At 52.3% G+C, this 17,117-nt stretch overlaps 1 protein-coding gene across 1 annotated transcript; it reads left to right on the top strand.

Annotated features, from left to right (window-relative positions):
• The first annotated feature begins 3,267 nt into the window (after nucleotides 1–3,267).
• Nucleotides 3,268–14,413, top strand: GFI1 (growth factor independent 1 transcriptional repressor). The gene is made up of 6 exons (XM_074221676.1): nucleotides 3,268–3,558; nucleotides 4,112–4,306; nucleotides 6,053–6,426; nucleotides 6,708–6,845; nucleotides 9,315–9,480; nucleotides 12,429–14,413. Exons 1-6 carry the CDS (start codon nucleotides 3,444–3,446, stop codon nucleotides 12,605–12,607), a joined length of 1,167 nt encoding a protein of 388 aa, XP_074077777.1. The 5' UTR covers nucleotides 3,268–3,443; the 3' UTR covers nucleotides 12,608–14,413.
• The last annotated feature ends 2,704 nt before the right edge of the window (nucleotides 14,414–17,117 follow it).

The following is a 17,117-nucleotide window of genomic DNA, read 5'->3' on the forward strand; positions in this document are numbered from 1 at the left end:
GAAACGTGGAGACCCTCGCACCTCGGGCCCCCCCAGGCTTGAAGGGGCCGCAGGCTGGGGGAGCTTCAGAGCCCCCAGGAGCCCAGGTGGAGTCCAGGGTCCCGAACTCGGGGGGGAGGTGGGTCATCGGGGCTGGCGACGTGCGGAGGAGGGGCGCCCTCGGGCCCCTCACCCCCCCTTCCTCCTCCTCCCGGCCCCCCCCCCAGGCAATCTGGGTTCTGAATCTGGGAGCCTGTTCTGGCCCCCCAAGTCGCTCCCGGGACCCAGGACGGTTCGCTTTCTTTCGGGGCCCCGTCCCCCCCCGCAGGATTCCTCCCCCACCCCCACCCCCATGAGCCAGCGGAGGGCAAGAATCCAAGGGGGAGGGAAGGGGGAGGAGAGACCCGGGCCCCTCACCCGGCCTGCAGCCCCGGCTCCAGGACCCTCGTGCCCCCCCCCAGACCAAAGGCCTCGGGAGGGGGCGAGAGGCTTGGGGGGGCGGGGGGCGGCCCGCAGGCCGGGCTCCCCGGCGCTCAGGAAGTGCAGCTTGCGGTTTTGGGGGCCGAGCTCCGAAGGAGTTTTGAAAGCAGAGAGAAAAGCGGCGGCCGCGCGGCCTCCCAGAAAGCGGGGCTCAGTGCGAGCAGCGCCTGGTCGGAGCGGGGCGCCGGGCCGCGGCCGCTGGTGAGCGCCTCGGGGGTCCCGGGCCGGGGCGGAGGAGCGGGGGGCTGGGGGCCGCGCGCCGGTCGGGTTGGGCGGTGGAGAAACGGGGTGCGTGCGCGGGATGCAGGGCAAGGAAGGAAGGGGAGCCCCCTCCGGACTCTGGTCTCCCGGGGCTTTGGGGGCGCCCGGAAGCGTGGCCACGGGGGGGGTCTGAAGGCATTCTCTCGCGCGCGCCTGGCACAGGGGGACCCGAGCGCCGGCCCTCCGCCCTCCAGCGACCAGCTGCGCCCCGGGGCCGCCTTCCCACGCGTGGCACCCGCGGCCTTGGCTGGGCGCCGGCGCCGGGACGAGGGGCCCTGGGAGCCCCAGGAGCCCCGGGAGCCCCGGGCCCGGCTTCCTCTTCCTCCTTCCTCAGCCCGCCAGTCCCAGGGAGCGCGACTTGCGGTTGTGGGGGGCGGCCCCGACGGGGAGGGCCGGTGGTGTTGGGGGGCCGAGCCGGCTGGGAGCAGCGACGGCCGCTCTGGAATTCGGGGAGCCACGGAAGCCGGCAGTGCAAGGGACAGAGCCCCCGGGACTCCCCGGGACTCCCCGCCGCCCCCTGCCCCGGCCGCTGGCCCTTAACTTGTGCTTTTAGGGCCGGCCGGCTCGGGGTGGTCTGAGCCCCAGGACAGGGCCGGGCCGGCCCCCGGCTCGGAACCAGCCTGGGGAGGTTCTCCCTCCAGAAGGGCGCCGGTCGGGTGGGTTCCCAGGAAGAGACTCATTGGCCGGACACTAGGGACGGCCGAGGGCGCGTATGGAGAGGGGGCCAGACAGAAAATGGAGATGACAGACCCGAGCTCCTGTAATGGGGGCGACACGCGGGGAACGAGGTCCCTGGGCAACAGCCTTACCACCTTAGAGAGGAGAGTTTTCGGAAGTTTGGTTGGTGTTGGTGCGGCACTAAATAGTCTCATTTAGGTCGGAGTCTCATTAAGCTCGGCCTACCCATGAGCAATTGATATGCGCGCAGTTATGTCTCTCTGGCTTTAAGTGTTGTCGAAATGTTTCCCTCTCCGGCCTTCTCCCCGCCTCCCTCCAGTTCCCCCTAAAGCCGGTGTATTCAGGGAGCAGGAAAAAAGGGGAGAGGAGAGGGGATAAGAGCTGGGCAGCGCCAAACTAATATCTTCCTGACTAAGCCTCCGAATTTGCAAACTGTTTTCTGTGGTGGAGAGCCTAGGGCCGTTCTCGCCCGCATTTCAGAGCCTGGATGTGCGGGGTGGGCTTGTTTCAGAGATGCAAACTGCAGCGGAGAGGGCGCCCGTGAGAGGCCTTGCCCCCAGCACGGAGGGGCACCCCAGCTTCTCTCCTCCCTTCCCCGTGTGCTCCTAAGACTCAGGCTGGGGCCTCCCTGGGCCTAGACGATTGTGTGCCTCCCCCCCCCCCCCGGGGCATGTGGAGGCTAGCGCTGAGAGAGACGGAGCCCCCCGAGAAGGCGGAGGAGCCCCCCCCTCCATCCCCGCCAGCAGGAGGCCACTCCTTACCTCCCACCCAAGCCCCATGTGGTCAGTGGGAGCACCGGGAGCGTGAAGGGATTTTGTGAAAGAGAGCGGGCCTAGGAGATCAGCCCGCACTCCCTCCCAGGCTTCTCCAGGCGGTAGCCAGGAGCCGCCCAGAGCTGCCCCCAGGGCCCCTCCGGCCCCAGGCCCTCCTCCACGGGCCGTGGCCGCCGTGGCCTGACCCGAGCTCGGATTTCCTTGCCCCAATAACTTTCCGCCCTCCCCGGGCTCTGCCTCCAACCTGAGCCTGGAGCGGGGGAGTTGCTCCCGTCTGGGCTTGAGCCCCTACAGCTTGTCCTGGCATCAAGCGCCTCTGGTTTTAGACGTGTTTTTAGGCGGCAGGAGGGGTGAAGGCCGGGGACGGAGGATCCCCGAGGCCAGGGCCCCTGTTATGCCCCACTCGGTGGTGTGTCTCTGCCCGCTCAGCCGCCACTGCAGAGCTCATCAGCCTCCCTGGGCCAGATGTGCGGCCTTTCCCTTGGGCCTGTGATTTCTCCCCCGCTGCGCCCCGACCCTCCGGCCTTGTCTCTGCCGTCGGGGCCGAGCCTCCTTCCCAGCCGGGACCCCGGCCCCCGGCCACCCCTGCTCAGCAGGCCGGCAGCTCAGTTACGGCCAGTGGCCCTCCCCTCCCCCCCGCCAGATGACAGATACGGGCCGAGGATTGAGTGACCGAGTTCGGGTAACCAGGTGAATCGAGCCCGCCTCGCGCTTGGCCCTCCAGGGGGGTTTGATTTCCCCAGCGAGGTCGGAGGGGAAGGGGAGGAGCCCCCGCCCGACGGGAGCGTGTGGAGACAGGGAAGGAGAGGCCGGGGGGGGGGGTGCAGAGGAGCCGGAGCCATCCCGAGGAGAGGCCCCCGGGCTTGGAGGGCCGCGTTTTATGGTTTGGGTTGGTGTCGGCGGAGGCAGCCGGCGGCTCCGGCCACCTGTCTGAGTGCCACCTGGTGAGCGGGCAGCCCCCGAGGCCCAGGCTCCTCCCCGGGCGGCCCCTCCCTGCCCCGGGCCCCATTCCCTCTCCCCTCTCATTCCCCACCCCCCCAGGCCGGGCAGCCGTCGCTGGCTCCTGGCTCAGTCCCCTCCCAGCCTCAGATCTCCTCACCCACCCTTGGGCCCCCCTCTCTCTCCCGGCAGGGCTTGTCCGAGGCGGCAGCTTGGAAACCGAGCTAGGTGTGACCCTGGAGTGAACTGGGTGCCCGGGGAACGTGGAAAGAGGAAGGCAGGCCCGGCTGCGGTTGGAGGGGCAGGGGCAGCGGGGGTAACGGCCCGGAGAGGATGCCTCGCTCTTTCCTGGTGAAGAGCAAGAAGGCTCACAGCTACCACCAGCCCCGAGCCCAGGACCAGGACTACCAGCTCCGCCTGGAGAATGTGCTGGCGCAGATCTGTGCAGGTGCGGCGGAGTGGCCGGGAGGCCCGGGAGGGGGGCGCGGGAGATGGGCCCTCGGCCTCAGTGGGCTAACGTGCCCCCTAGTCAGCCCCCATTCCCATCCGGGGCCTGCTTTTCCCCAATGCCCCCTGGGCCCTGGGGGCTCCTTGCCACCCCTTGGAGCCAATCGGAGTGGAACGTGGGGTCCTTTCCTTTTCCCCTCCTAGAACCCATTCAGCTCCCCTTGGAGTTCTCTGGTTTCTTCAGTCTGTGTTTAGGATTCAGTTCAGGAGACAAGCTACCCTGCTCATCACCCCGTGTACCCCACTCGCTTAAGCTCGGAGCCCGCTGGGTGGGCACTGGGCCACTTGCTGCCCCCTCAACTCTACTGGCCCTTGGTAGGGAAAAGAGAACCTAAGGGAGACAGGAATCTGGCTCCAACCGGTTGATTCCTGGTCATTGGACCAGGCATCCTCCAACCCAGAGGGAGTGCCTAAGGTGGGGGGGGGGGCTTCTTCCCCAGCCCAGGGCTCCCACCCCGGATTGAACCCCCTCTCTCGCTGTTCTCCCGAGGCAGACAGCAAGATGCCCGGGGACTCGAGCCCGGGGCCTTGTGAGCCCGAGTCCCAAGGACCCATCTCTCCAGAGTCCCAACTGACGGAGGCCCCGGACGCGGTCTCGGTGTCTCCAGCCAGCTGTGAGGGCAGCGTCTGCGACAGGAGCTCGGAGTTCGAGGATTTCTGGAGACCCCCATCGCCTTCGGCATCTCCAGGTACCCAGGGTCGTGGGTCGGTTGGAGGGAGGGAACGAGATTAGCAAATACGGGGAAGGTTGGCATCGTGGGGGACTTCTGAGCCCAAAGTTGTCACCAAATTCATTTGGGGTAGAATTCTGAGCGCTGTGGGCAGCAGCGGGGACTTTCTGTACAGGGGACAGATCCCAATTGGGTGTTCCCCCCCGAGACAGCGTTGGGGTTTTCTTGTTGAGATAGTTTGTATGTCGGGTGGGGGGCCCCTTTTCCTCTTTCAGTTGAATTTCCGCTCAGCGTTCTTTGGAATTGTGGGGTGAGGTGACTGGAGAGCCTGGTTGCCCGGTCCCACTGAAGGGCAGGCCACGAGGGGGACAGCAAAGGTGGAGGCCATTGCTACTGGGGGTAGAGGCAGAGCTTGGCAAGGGGCGTGTTGCCTAAGCCTGACCCTCCAGCAATGACAAAGTGCCAGCGTTACTGAAAAGAGGACCCATCGGGGGAACCGGTTGTATTCTTAAAACGTGCTACGTTAAGCATAGGAAGATTTCATACGGGGACCAAAGGGAAAAAGTCTTTCTAGAAACCAGTTTCCTTGCCGGCTTTAACAGCCTGGCTTTCTGTAGCTCCACCAAGCTCTGGTCAGACCTCCTGTCTAGGCTGAGATTTGATCTTTGACCTGGAAGGGATGGAGGTTGCTCCGTATCCCACCTGGCTCCCTCCATTCAGCCCCCCCCCCCCATCTACACTGGCTTCCTTCTCCAGAGTCTGGCAGAGGTCTATCTCGAAAAAAAGAAACCCCCTGGCCCCTAGCTTCCCATTTGCTTAGTTCAGAGCTGAGGCCTGGCCGCAGCCTCAGCATCTGGGTGCAGTGCGTTTGGGGAAAACGAAGTAACTGCGTAGATGAGATGTAGGGAGAGGAGGGACTGAGGCATCCGTCTGGCCAGGGAGGGCTGGGCCATTCTGCGTTCCCGCCCGGGGAAAAGTGGAGCCTGCGGCTGGCCTGGCCTTTCTCCAGATCTGTAGAATCCCGGGGTCAGAGCTGAAAGAGACCTCCAAACTGCCACCCGCACCTAGGCTTTACGATGAGGAAACAGAACCCACGAAAGAAAGTGTCCAGGGCTAAAGCTAATCCGCGGGAGGCGTGCCCAGACCTAGAGCCCACTCTTACCCGAAGGAATGTGGCCGCCACTTTGGGGACCTAGAGTCTGGATTCCGAGCGTTCCGAGCGTGGACACCTCCACTGTTTCCGAGACGGGCTGTTAGACTTTGGCTCAAAACCCCAAGGCATAAGGAATTGGCCTGGGGGGGGGGGCGCTTGCACGAGGTGTGGGGGAGAGCATTCATCTGACCCGGCCTTTCTGGACACAGCCCCCCTTTTAGAGGGCGGGGAGCCCCGAGTGGACGCGCGCCCCGGCCGGGTGCTGCTCTGATCTAGGCTAGGTGGGTCCAGCCCGAGAGCTGGGCCCCCCGGCCGGCGCCCACCCTTGCCTCCCCCAGCCCCGAGCTGCCGCCTTTCCGGCAGATGAAGCGGGGTTCCTGCTAGAGGCGCCGGGGCCGCACTCGGTGCCCCCCACCTGGCGCCCCCCAGCCCCCCAGGGAGGGGCCGGAGGGAGGAGTCGGCCCGGCTGCAGCGGCCCCTGCGGGAGGCGGAGGCGGGCGCTGTCCAGCGGCTGAAGCTCGGCCCGGGACGCGCGGCCCGGGGCGGCTCCGTGGGCCGGGGGCTCCGTGGGCCGGGGCCGCGGTGACGCCCCCCTCCCTGCCGCCCCACAGCTTCCGAGAGGTCCGTGTGTCCGTCCCTGGACGAGCCGCAGCCCTTCTTCAAGCCCTACGCCTGGGGCAGCCTGGCCGGCTCCGAGCTGCGGCACCTGGTGCGGGGCTACCGGCCCTGCCGCGCCCCGGAGCCCGGCCTCTACGGCCCCGAGCGGGGCTGCGGCGCCGGCGGGGCCCCGGAGGCCGGAGGCGGCCCGGCCCTGGGCCTGTACCGCGACTTCGGGCCGGCGGCGGCGGCCCGCCTCTACGAGCGCCCGGCGGCGGCGGGGGGCCTGTACCCCGACAAGGGCCCGGCGCTCAAGGTGGAGTCCCAGCTGCTCTGCACGCGCCTCCTGCTCAACAACGGCTCCTACAAGTGCATCAAGTGCAGCAAGGTGGGCCGGGCCCCGCGACCCCGCCAGGGCAGCCCCCACCCCGCCCCCGCTGGACCAGCCCCGTGGGCCGCAGGGTTCCCCCTGGGGGAGCCCCTCCAGGGTCCAGAGCTCCCCCGTTGGGTCACAAGAGGCCAGGCCGGACCTTTGCGGGGGTGACCCTGAAGCCGCCCCTCTCCCCGCCCCTCCTCAGCCTCTTTCTTCTCCCCTTCCTCCCCCCCATGCCGCCCGGGTGGGCTCCTGGACCCCCTTCCCGCTCCTCTCAACTCCCCCCTGCCCCCCAGGTATTCTCCACGCCCCACGGCCTCGAGGTGCACGTGCGCAGGTCCCACAGCGGCACCAGACCCTTCGCCTGCGAGATGTGCGGGAAGACCTTCGGCCACGCGGTGAGCCTGGAGCAGCATAAAGCCGTCCACTCGCAGGTAAGACCGCCCACGGTGGCCTTCCCAGACGGGAGAGCATCAGGAGTGACCCTAGATTAGTCATTTCACTTTCCAGTGTCCTGGGCACAGCTCATAAGTCAGACTGAGCTTCCAGGCAAGGGACTTCGGCCTTGGTGGAGAGTTCCCTGTGGGAATGAAATCACAGGTCTTCTCCCTTCACCCACCCCCACACCCCAAAAAGACCATCAGGGCTGACTGGGGAGGGGCAGGAGAGACAGGAGGAGGCGGGGAGCCGCCGGGACCCACCTGCCCAAGGGGCCGATCTAGCCGGGGTGAGGGGGATGCGACCTGGGGGAAGGAAGGGAGTCAGAGACCATGACTAATAGTTGGGAAACTGAAAAGTCACCGGGGGGGGGGGGATATGGGTGTAAGAAAAATGAGGTGAGGAGACTGTGTTCAGAGTGATTCACAGAGTGAGAAGTGTTTTTGTAAAAGGTGTATAGGGAGAGAGGAAAGTGTGGGGAGTGCAATAACAGTTGAATAACTCATTTGGGCAAATCGCTCTTTTTAAAGAATTTTTCCAACTACATGTTTTGAACGTTTTTCACCATTCATTCATTTGCCTATTTTTAAGTTACACATTTTTCTACCAGCCTCCCCCCAGGGAGGAACAGTCCAGTAAAAGTTATACAAGAGGGCAGTTAGATGGTGCAGTGGATAGAGCACTGGTCCTGGAGTCAGGAGGATGCAAGTGCCAATAGGGTCTCAGACATTTCCTAATTGTGTGACCTTGACCAAGTCACTTTACCCTGATTGCCCTGATTCATATCTGACACTGGATTCAGATGGCTCTGGAGGAGAAAGTGAAGCTGGTGACTTAGCACAACCCTCCCCCATCCCCCCCACTCAAAGCCAATCCATGTGCTTGTCATGGTCCTCTTGGAGAATGAAGGGCAACCATCATCACAAGTTGTGCATATACACGCAAATCACCCTTTAAGAAGGCCGGTCTTCCCAGCAGCCCTGTCCTGGGGTCCCATCTAGTTCCCACTGCTCTAAAATAGCTGGTTTCTCTCTCAGTATTCTCCTGCAGGGCAGTATTTTCCTATCTATGCACCTCTGACATTTATTGGCGGAGTAACCCTAGATTAGTCATTCAACTTTTCAGTGTCTTGGGCACAACTCTCTAAGACTAAGAGCTTCCGAGCAAGTGACATCTGTTTTGGTAGAGAGTTTCCTATGTGAATGAAATCACAGGTCTTCTCCCCCTCACTCCCACACCCTCCCAAAAGACCTCAAATCCTCCTCAGCACTTTGATTTCTTTCCTCATGTTTGAATACTTTAACTTTCAAACCCTGCCTCTTATCTTTCTCCTTTCTCTCAAACGGTCCAGTTTTATGTCCCCAGCTCTTCTCTCTCTTGTGAATGAGTAAGGAAAGCATCCAGTTCTCTGGCATAAATCTGTTTGCTCTCTCATTCAAGTGGATGCTGATTTTGATTGGCAATTGATGTAAAAAGACTTCTGTGTGTGTGTGTGTGTGTGTGTGTGTGTGTGTGTGTGTGAATTCATTCAGACAAACATGTCTCGGTTGTGGGTGTTCAAAGGACAAGGAGAGAAATTGAAATCTATAGCAGGAAGGGATTTTAAATCCAACCCCTTCATTTTACAAATGAAGAAACTTAGGCCCATGGAAGTTTAATGACTGACCCAAGGTCATACGGATAGTATCAGAATAGGGAATTGAGGAAGGATCCTACATTAAGGAGTACCATCAAGAGTCTTAATTGACTAATAGTTGGGAAACTTTGAAAAGTCTGCTGGGGAGAGAGGGTGCGTGTGTGTGTATGTGTGTAAATGGGTGTGAGAAAATGAGGCGGGGAGATTTTTGTGTTCAGAATGGTTCACCGAGTGAGAAGTGTTTTGGTAGGAAAAAAAGTGTATAGGAAAAGTGTATAAGAAAGGGGGGAGTGGAAAAGAATGGTAATATGGGACAAAAAAATGAGGTGAGTAAGTAGCAAGGGAGAGAAACTTGTGGCCTATAGGGGAAGAATGAAATGATGACATGTGAGAGATATTTTGGAGTATTAAAGGGTAGAAGTTGTGAGGGAGTCAGCTACTTACATTGCATCATCTTGGGTTAACTTCATAAGGATTCAAGAATTCAATTCAAGAAATATTTATTCATTTCACTATATATATATATATATATATTACTATAATTAATTATAGGGTGATGGGCACTGTGCTAGGGGCCAGGATTGCAAGGTGTTGAAATAGTCCTGGATTTCAAGGAACCTAAATGATCTAAGATTCCTTTCAGTTTTAGGATTAGCTCCCAGTTAGCTCTCAGCAGCTAACAGTCTCCTAGAGAAAGGGAAATAACTCAGATCAGAAATGACAAAGTCATTGCAAGAAATTCTTTATGAATGATCTGGTAGAGGAGAATGAAAAGGGCTTTGTGGTAGAGGTATCAACTAAGCTAACACCTGGTCCCCTCTCTCCATAGGAACGGAGCTTTGATTGTAAAATCTGTGGGAAAAGCTTCAAGAGATCCTCTACCCTCTCTACTCACCTGCTCATCCACTCTGACACCCGGCCCTACCCTTGTCAGTATTGTGGGAAGAGGTTCCACCAAAAGTCGGACATGAAGAAACACACCTTTATCCACACAGGTAAACCTCTGGGTACCTCAACCCAAGCAGCCCAGTTGGGAGGCCCTCTCTCCATATAAAATCTCCTTCACCCTCTTTTTCTTTGGTCTCTTCAGTTCTTCCTAGCCTTCGGTTCAGCATTTCTTTATCTTTTTTTTTTGTTTGTTTGTTTTTGGTTTTTGGTTTTTTTAGTTTTTTGCAAGGCAATGGGGTTAAGTGGCTTGCCCAAGGCCACACAGCTAGGTCATTATTAAGTGTCTGAGGTCGAATTTGAACCCAGGGACTCCTGACTCCAAGGCCGGTGCTCTATCCATTGCACCACCTAGTCACCCCCTTATCTTTCTCTATATTGTAGAGGGCTGTGGCCCTGGTCTTGCAGGATTGGAAGAGTTTACAGTAGGTAGGTTTAGGGAAAGTAGTCTCACTAAGGAGACTGGAGGGAAAATGAGTCACTGCTGGTGGGTCCCCCATTTACTTAGAAATGATCATGGCCCAGAATGGTGGAGGTTTGGATCAGGGCCCCCTAACATCCAGGGCATGTTATGGTCTCTCCATCCCTGGGAGGAACAGACCTTCTCTTATCCTCCCTCCCCCTCTTCTTGCCCCCCCACCCCCCAACTACAATTGTGCCAGCTCCGGAGTTTGGGGTCTGAGCTTTAATCTTGATATTTGTACAGAGACTTTTATAAGGCTTCCTCTTTGCCTGTTCGGTGAAGTCACTTCTAATAAACAACCACCACCTGGCTTTGCTATTATTTGCAGGGAGGGAATGGTGTGTCTGTTTTCTTGAGGCTTGTTCTTTTCTCAAAACTTGCCTGTCCTGTGGCCCAGTCCTTCATTGTACTGAACTCCAATGTCTAATCTGCTGGGTTTAACAGAGTGATGAATGGATAATGCATTAGCCTCCTAGATAACAGTTATTCTTTGAGTGGGGAGCCTTCAGGACTTTAACTGCAAAGATTGAATAATATGGAGATTCTGTGCATCCCAGGGGAGCCAGTTTAGGGTTGGGAGACCTCCCAGAGCTCTTTTAATCACACCTGAGGTCGCCACCAACGTATTGGGTGGTCTAATTTGTGACTCCCTTTGAACACTGACACACTGATGCCTGTTCAGTCAGTTTTCCTTCTCTTTTCCCCACCCCAAGCCCTCCCTCCCCCCCCAAATTTGTAAAGCCAGGTGAAGTGGGATTAAGTACAGAGAATGAGCCCAATTTTGAAACCCCTATAGTTACAAAAACCTCCAAACCTCATGCAAGAGATGTAGATAGCAGGTTTTTCTCTACTATGCATTAGTTATAAGTTAGACATGTCTTTACCCTTCTGGGGTCATCAGTTGTCTTATCTGGAAAGTAAAGGAGTCTCTTCTGGTTCAAGGCTCTGAATCTCTAAGTCTGGATCATGGACTGATGCTTAGGACAGTACACTGGGTGGGGAATTACAGGCAACCTGGGAAGGTCATAAAAGCATCAGGTATCTGGAACGGCGATATGGAAAAGGAAGAGAATTACAGAAGGAAGAACAGAAGTCCCTGAGAAGACTTCTTCACAGACCTCAGATTTTTGTCTACGACAGGCTTTGACTAAAGTAGTGAATGGAAAAATTTGTTTAGAAATCTCTGGCACTTGCCCATTCACTAAATAATTCAAGGGCTCATTCCTGGTAGAGGAAAAGCCAGTGGGTCTATTGTTTGCTTGTTACTTGATTAACAGTGAGAATGTGCCAGTTTCTAAAGAATCCTGTTACCCACCTCAGGGAAGACAGACAGACAGACAGACAGACACACACACACACACACACAAAGACAGAGACACAGATCCAGAGGCAGAGAGACAGAGATAGATATTCAGAGAGAAAAATAAAAAGTTTAATAAGAGTAAAAAGAGTGGTTGGGGTGAATGGAGAAAGACCAGAAATACTTGCAGCAAAAAATTATTGGCCAAACTTGGACGTTAAACTGAGGACTCTGGAGTAGCTAGATAGTACAGTGGTTAGAAAGAGTGCTGTTAGTCAAAAAGATATGAACTTAAATATGGCCATAGACTCTTCCCAGATCTCTGAAGTGGGGCTAGTCATTTAATTAAGCCTCAGTCTTAGTTTCCTTATCTGTAAAATGGACCTGATGATAGCATCTATCTCTCAGAGCAAATGAGATATTTACAAAGCTTAAAATGATATCTAAATGCTAGCCTAGCCATTATTCCAATTCTATTATTCTAATTTTCATTTAATCATTATATATGATTATATAATAATCATTATATATAAAATAATTTTTATTGATCATTTTGTCAACACCGTATTAGGCTCCGGGGACATACAGATAAAAAAGAAAGAATATTATCATTGAACTATCGCTTAACCTCTTTTTGTGCCTAACAATACTCCTTTGCTAATTGTTTCCCTAAAGGATTCAAAGAAATCAGAGAAACAATTGAATGAGAAACGGTGAATTCTCCTCTTCTCTCAGTTTGTAGACAGACAGACAGACAGATACATAGATAGACAGACAGACAAATACATAGATACTTAGATGATAGATGGATAGATAGGTAGATAGATGAATGATAGATGATATATATATGTATATACATATATATATATATATGTATATGTATATATATATATATATATATATATACATATATATATGGATATACACACTCATCTCTGGGAAGTGTAGGAAAACCCTTTATTCTTTTCCCTTACTGCAAGAAGCTATTTGAAGCTGGGTTTGAGGCATCTCCCTTAGGATTTGTGATGCTTGGTGGCAGATACAGGATGGCTGTTAGTACCTAGACTCTCATACCCATGAATTTCCTGTCCTGATGACCAAAGACATTCTTTTGCCTTGGTCTTCTGGGTCAGGCCTCTCTGCTGCCCCAGCCAGAGGACACGGGGTAGACAATTCATCTACCAGACTTTTTCCTTCCCACGGGTGACTCTGACTCTCTCTTTCTCTCTCTGCAGGTGAGAAGCCTCACAAGTGCCAGGTGTGTGGCAAGGCCTTCAGTCAGAGCTCTAATCTCATCACTCACAGCCGAAAGCACACTGGTTTTAAGCCCTTTGGCTGTGACCTGTGTGGGAAAGGTTTCCAACGCAAGGTGGATCTCCGGAGGCACAGGGAGACCCAGCATGGGCTGAAGTGAGTCCAAGTCAGGATGCTGAAGCATCAGTCAACACTATTGGGAACAGTCTTCTGTCTCTTCCTTCCCCAGGTCCCTGCCTCTCATCTCTATCCTCAACCTCTGCTTTTCTTGGGACTCAGAGATCTAATGACTTTTTCCTTCTCTCAAGTACTCAGAAGGGACAACAGCAGCTTTTAAAAAAATATTTTGACCTAAAGTGGAAGCAAAGGACTTGACATGTCTTGGAAACACTGGATGATCTTGTATTCCTGTAACCTCCAACTCAAGCCAGCCCATACCTGGGCTGGACCTTTCCACCAAGCTAAGAAGTCCTCCAGCTAGAATCCTAGCTCTTCCCTCCACCTTCACTCTACCTCTTTCCTCCACAAAACGATTTCAATGGTTTTAAGGAAAAGTGATCGAAAGGGGCTTTACTGCTAATTTTTCTTCCATGGTGTTTTTTTTTCCAAAAGCCCCATGTCCTTTCAAAGCTATTAAGCTCTCCAGACTGACCCTCTGTATATGTGCAGACATTCAGAAGTGGAAATGATTGCTACTATCAGCTACTTACAAAACCACAAGCTGTACCAAGACACCTGTGCCAGGCTAGGCAGGAGAGGAAGGAAGAGGGTATAGCATTTGTCCAAAAGAAGTAAGAGTGGGAAAACAATGGACCAAGGGCTTACCAACAAAAGCTAAAGAACAGAACAGTGTCTTACTCCTAGAAAGTCATCTGTTGAACATACTGAAGACATGCTGGATTTGAGACATTGAGCTAAGGCATTGTGGGACATGTGAAGATGAGCAGCACAAAGTCCTGCTTCTCAAAATCTTGTGATAGAAAGGCCAGGATTGGCCATAACCATTGACATACCCTTGGAGAGGCAGTGACCAAAGAAAGACCCAGAGGGCACAGCTGGCTTTTCTAGAGAGACTGGAAAGTAGCTGAAAGATTATTTCAAGGACGTGTTTGCAATTGGGTTTTTTGTTTGTTTGTTTGTTTGTTTTTTTAAATTCTTAAGTCCCTATTTGTTAAAAGCTCTGGACCTGCAGCTGTGTGACTGGTACATTCTGCCTTAAACACACTTGCTTGTACCTTAGAGGAGAAGAATGGGGGTGTAGACTTTGACAAGGTTTGTCAATGTCTGTAGATATTATGGAGTGATTATGTTTATTGACATATTTATTAGAGTAACATTTTAAGTTAATAAAGTATTGAGAATGTACACATGGATTTGTATTAAATCAATGGAGAAGAAAGGTGATAAGATATGGAAGAAATCAGGGGAAAGAAGCCAGGGGAATCAGGAGGAAAATAAGCCAATATCAGAAAATTGATGGTGAAAACTCAAACCACCATCTAGAAAAAGATTATCCTGTGGCTGAATTTTTAATTTCATTTGAAAATCTGCAACAGAGAATTTCTGTGTATTTTCTCGTTGAATCCTCACAACCCTGTGAGGTTCCGCCACCCTCCCACCCCTGAGGATTAGAAAGATGGAATGATTTGTTCATAGACTCATAAATGTTAAATGTTAGAGAAAGGAATTAAAGTGTGATGCCCCAAGAAATGCTAGATTTGGAGTCAGTGTCCCCAAATTCAAATCCCACGATTGCCTCTGATTTAGTTGTGAGACCTTGAAGTTAATTGTGACCTCTTAATCTCTCTACCTCAGTTTCTTCATCTGTAAACTGTGGAAAATAATAGCACTAAGCTTGGTTTGAGGATCAAACGAGAGAATAAGGAAAGTAAGCACTCTGTAAACCTTAAAACCTTTTATAATGCTAGCTACTATTATTGTGGTTCTCAGCTTGGGCAAATCACTTAAGGGCAATCTGCCTTTGGATCCAGTTTCTTCATGTATGAAATAAAGCAGTTGGATTAGCTGATCTCCAAAATCCTTTCGAGCTCTAAATCTATGATTCTATAATCCCAGGCCTCCTCCCATTAAACCAGGTACCTTTTATCTGTGTCTCCAGCCTTGGGCATTTCCTACCACTTTCCATCTGTTCACAGGTAACAAAACCAAGCCCTTTCCTCTGGAAGCCCTAAGGCTCTGTAGACACTTGAAAGTCAAAAAGCTTTCCTGGTGTTGAGTGACAATCAGTAGACTGCTTCTAAATCTCCTTTGGACCACTGTTTTTAATAGCAATTAGTGCTTAGTACAGTGCCAGATACATAGTAGGAAGTTCATAAATGTTTATTGACTGACTAATGTCAAGACAAGTCACTTCTCTGGGTCTTAGTTTCCCCAGCTGTGTAGTTGAACTAAATTTGAACTAGTTTCCCAGCTCCTTTCTAGCTTGAAAACTAGTTCCAGTTGCTCTTAGAAGGGGAGGTCAAACTAACTTTTTAGCAAAGTCACTGGGAAGCCAGGGGAGCAGAAACCTATTTCAGTAGGCTAGCTCAGCCCTAGACTCCAAGCCCATCATGGGTGATCCTTATACAAATCAGCTCCTCAAAGTGAGGGCGGGTGGCAGCTAGGTGGTGTAGTGAACAGAGCCCTGGAGTCAGGAGGACCTGAGTTTGGGTCTGGCCTGGGACACTTCATAATTGCCTAGCTGTGTGACCTTGGGCAAGTCACTTAACCCCATTGCCTTAAATAAAACAAACAAAAAAGAGTGAGGGTGGCTCTAATAGTATACAAAGGAAAGAGTAATCCCTTGGTATTTCATGAAAATAATCAAGAAAAAAAAATCCTAGCTCAAAGCTCAGCTACCCAAAGATTCTGTTTGACCAAATTTACGTCAAGCATTAATTAAACACCTGCTAGATGTTACATCCAAAGATAAAAATTCAACAGTCTCTGCAGAAGGATCTTACATTCTCCGATTATGATTGCAGCTCTTGTCTGCATAATTCTTGTCCATCTTTGTTCCACCCCCTCAGTCCCCGTTATTTTCTGATTTTTTCCCCCTCATTCATCTGTCCTTAGTTTCTTCTCATCTCATTTTTTCCCCTTAAGGTCTGTTTTGATCAAGTCCTAGCTAACTTGGATGCTTCTTTTTTTAAAAAAAATTATTTAAGGCAAAAGGATTAAGTGACTTGCCCAAGGTCACACAGCTAGGTAATTATTAAATGACTGAGGCCAGCTTTGAATTCAGGTCTTCCTGACTCCAGGGCTGGTGCTCTATCCACTGCACCACCTAGCTGCCCCTTCTCATCCCATTTTAGCTACTTTGCTGTTTAACTTATAAAATGAATTTAGAGAACTGAGTTGTCCAGAGAAATATCTCTGAGAAGAGCCTCCTGGGCTACTCTGTCAATGGTCCCTGATTGCCAATCATCGGATCTTTGGCATTTTTATATTTTCAGAGAAAAAGAGGGAACTCCCTTCTTTCACAGAAGTCTTCATACAGTATGACTGTTACTCTCATGAGAAACTAGAAGCTCTGAAAAGGTTCTAGAAGTTATTTGATTATTTAAAAGTTATTTGAAATAACTTCCCTGTGTGGAAAAGGGGGGACCCTTCCAAGACCTAAGACTACTGGCATATTTTTTAGTTCCCTTATTATGCTACATTGGGGTACCCACTTTTCCCCACCCCACCCCAGGGAAGAATGTTAGGGGATTTGCAATTTCCTGGAGAAAATGTCTCAATCCCCCTGGTTCAGAATCAAAACAGATTACTAAACCTGTTACCATGTGAAATTTGAAGATTGTGAATATCTTAATGTTATGACTTGATGCCATTAAAAATGGATCAAGAATATTCCATGTCGCATTATTCATGAGGGAGGCTCGAGGCCTTTTGTCTGCTTCAGTAACAGTAGAAAGAGTAACTGGAGACATCAGAGCACACCTTTGTTTCTTTCTCTAAATTTTTAATAACACCTTCAGCTAGCCAGTTGGTGAAGCTCAGCCCTGCACAAAAGGGGAAAAAGCACAGAGACCTCTGGGAAGCCTCGGTCCTTTCAGTCTTAGAGGTGAGTTTGCACTGGTCTACACAGGCGATGATCAGATTACCTATCAGGTGTGCTGAGCGATCAGGATTCAGGCCATCCGAAAAAAAGGTGAATTTCATCTGATTGATTTGAGACCCGAGAAGAGAATGGAACAACCCAGGGGAAAAAACAGCACCCCTAATTAAAAGAATTATTCAGTATTTCCCAATGACAAACTCGATCACTTGGCCTATAAGACTGTTGTTCTTAGAGGCTCTCTTAGTATAACATGATTTAGTTGTTTTGTTTTACCCACATCTGTTACCAGAAAAAGGCTATTTCAGAGGGAATATTCAAGGAGTCTGTAATGTTCAAGCTCATGATCTCAGTTTCATCCTTTTTTCTAAACTGGAATCTTTGTGAAGAGTTAAACAGATGTACAGATATACATGTGTAGACACATATAAATATGTCCTTACATACATGTGTGCATATTTACACACAAACATATGCACATATACACCCACATACATACAGGGCAAATCACTTCCTCTCCCTGTGCCTTGGTTTCCTCATCTGGGAATGAAGGGGTTGGATGAGAAGACCTCAAAGGTCCCTTGCAGATGTAAAACTAAGGTCATATAGG

This window comes from Macrotis lagotis, chromosome 2 (genome assembly GCF_037893015.1).
Source record: "Macrotis lagotis isolate mMagLag1 chromosome 2, bilby.v1.9.chrom.fasta, whole genome shotgun sequence".
In the NCBI taxonomy this organism is placed as follows: domain Eukaryota; kingdom Metazoa; phylum Chordata; class Mammalia; order Peramelemorphia; family Peramelidae; genus Macrotis; species Macrotis lagotis.

What these genes read in the sequence shown, in the direction of transcription:
- GFI1 (XM_074221676.1), top strand. Translation starts at nt 3,444, where the DNA reads ATGCCTCGCTCTTTCCTGGTGAAGAGCAAGAAGGCTCACAGCTACCAC. An exon ending in GCTGGCGCAGATCTGTGCAG is followed by an intron (nt 3,559 to 4,111) that starts GTGCGGCGGAGT and finishes CTCCCGAGGCAG; the next exon opens with ACAGCAAGATGCCCGGGGAC. An exon ending in ATCGCCTTCGGCATCTCCAG is followed by an intron (nt 4,307 to 6,052) that starts GTACCCAGGGTC and finishes GCCGCCCCACAG; the next exon opens with CTTCCGAGAGGTCCGTGTGT.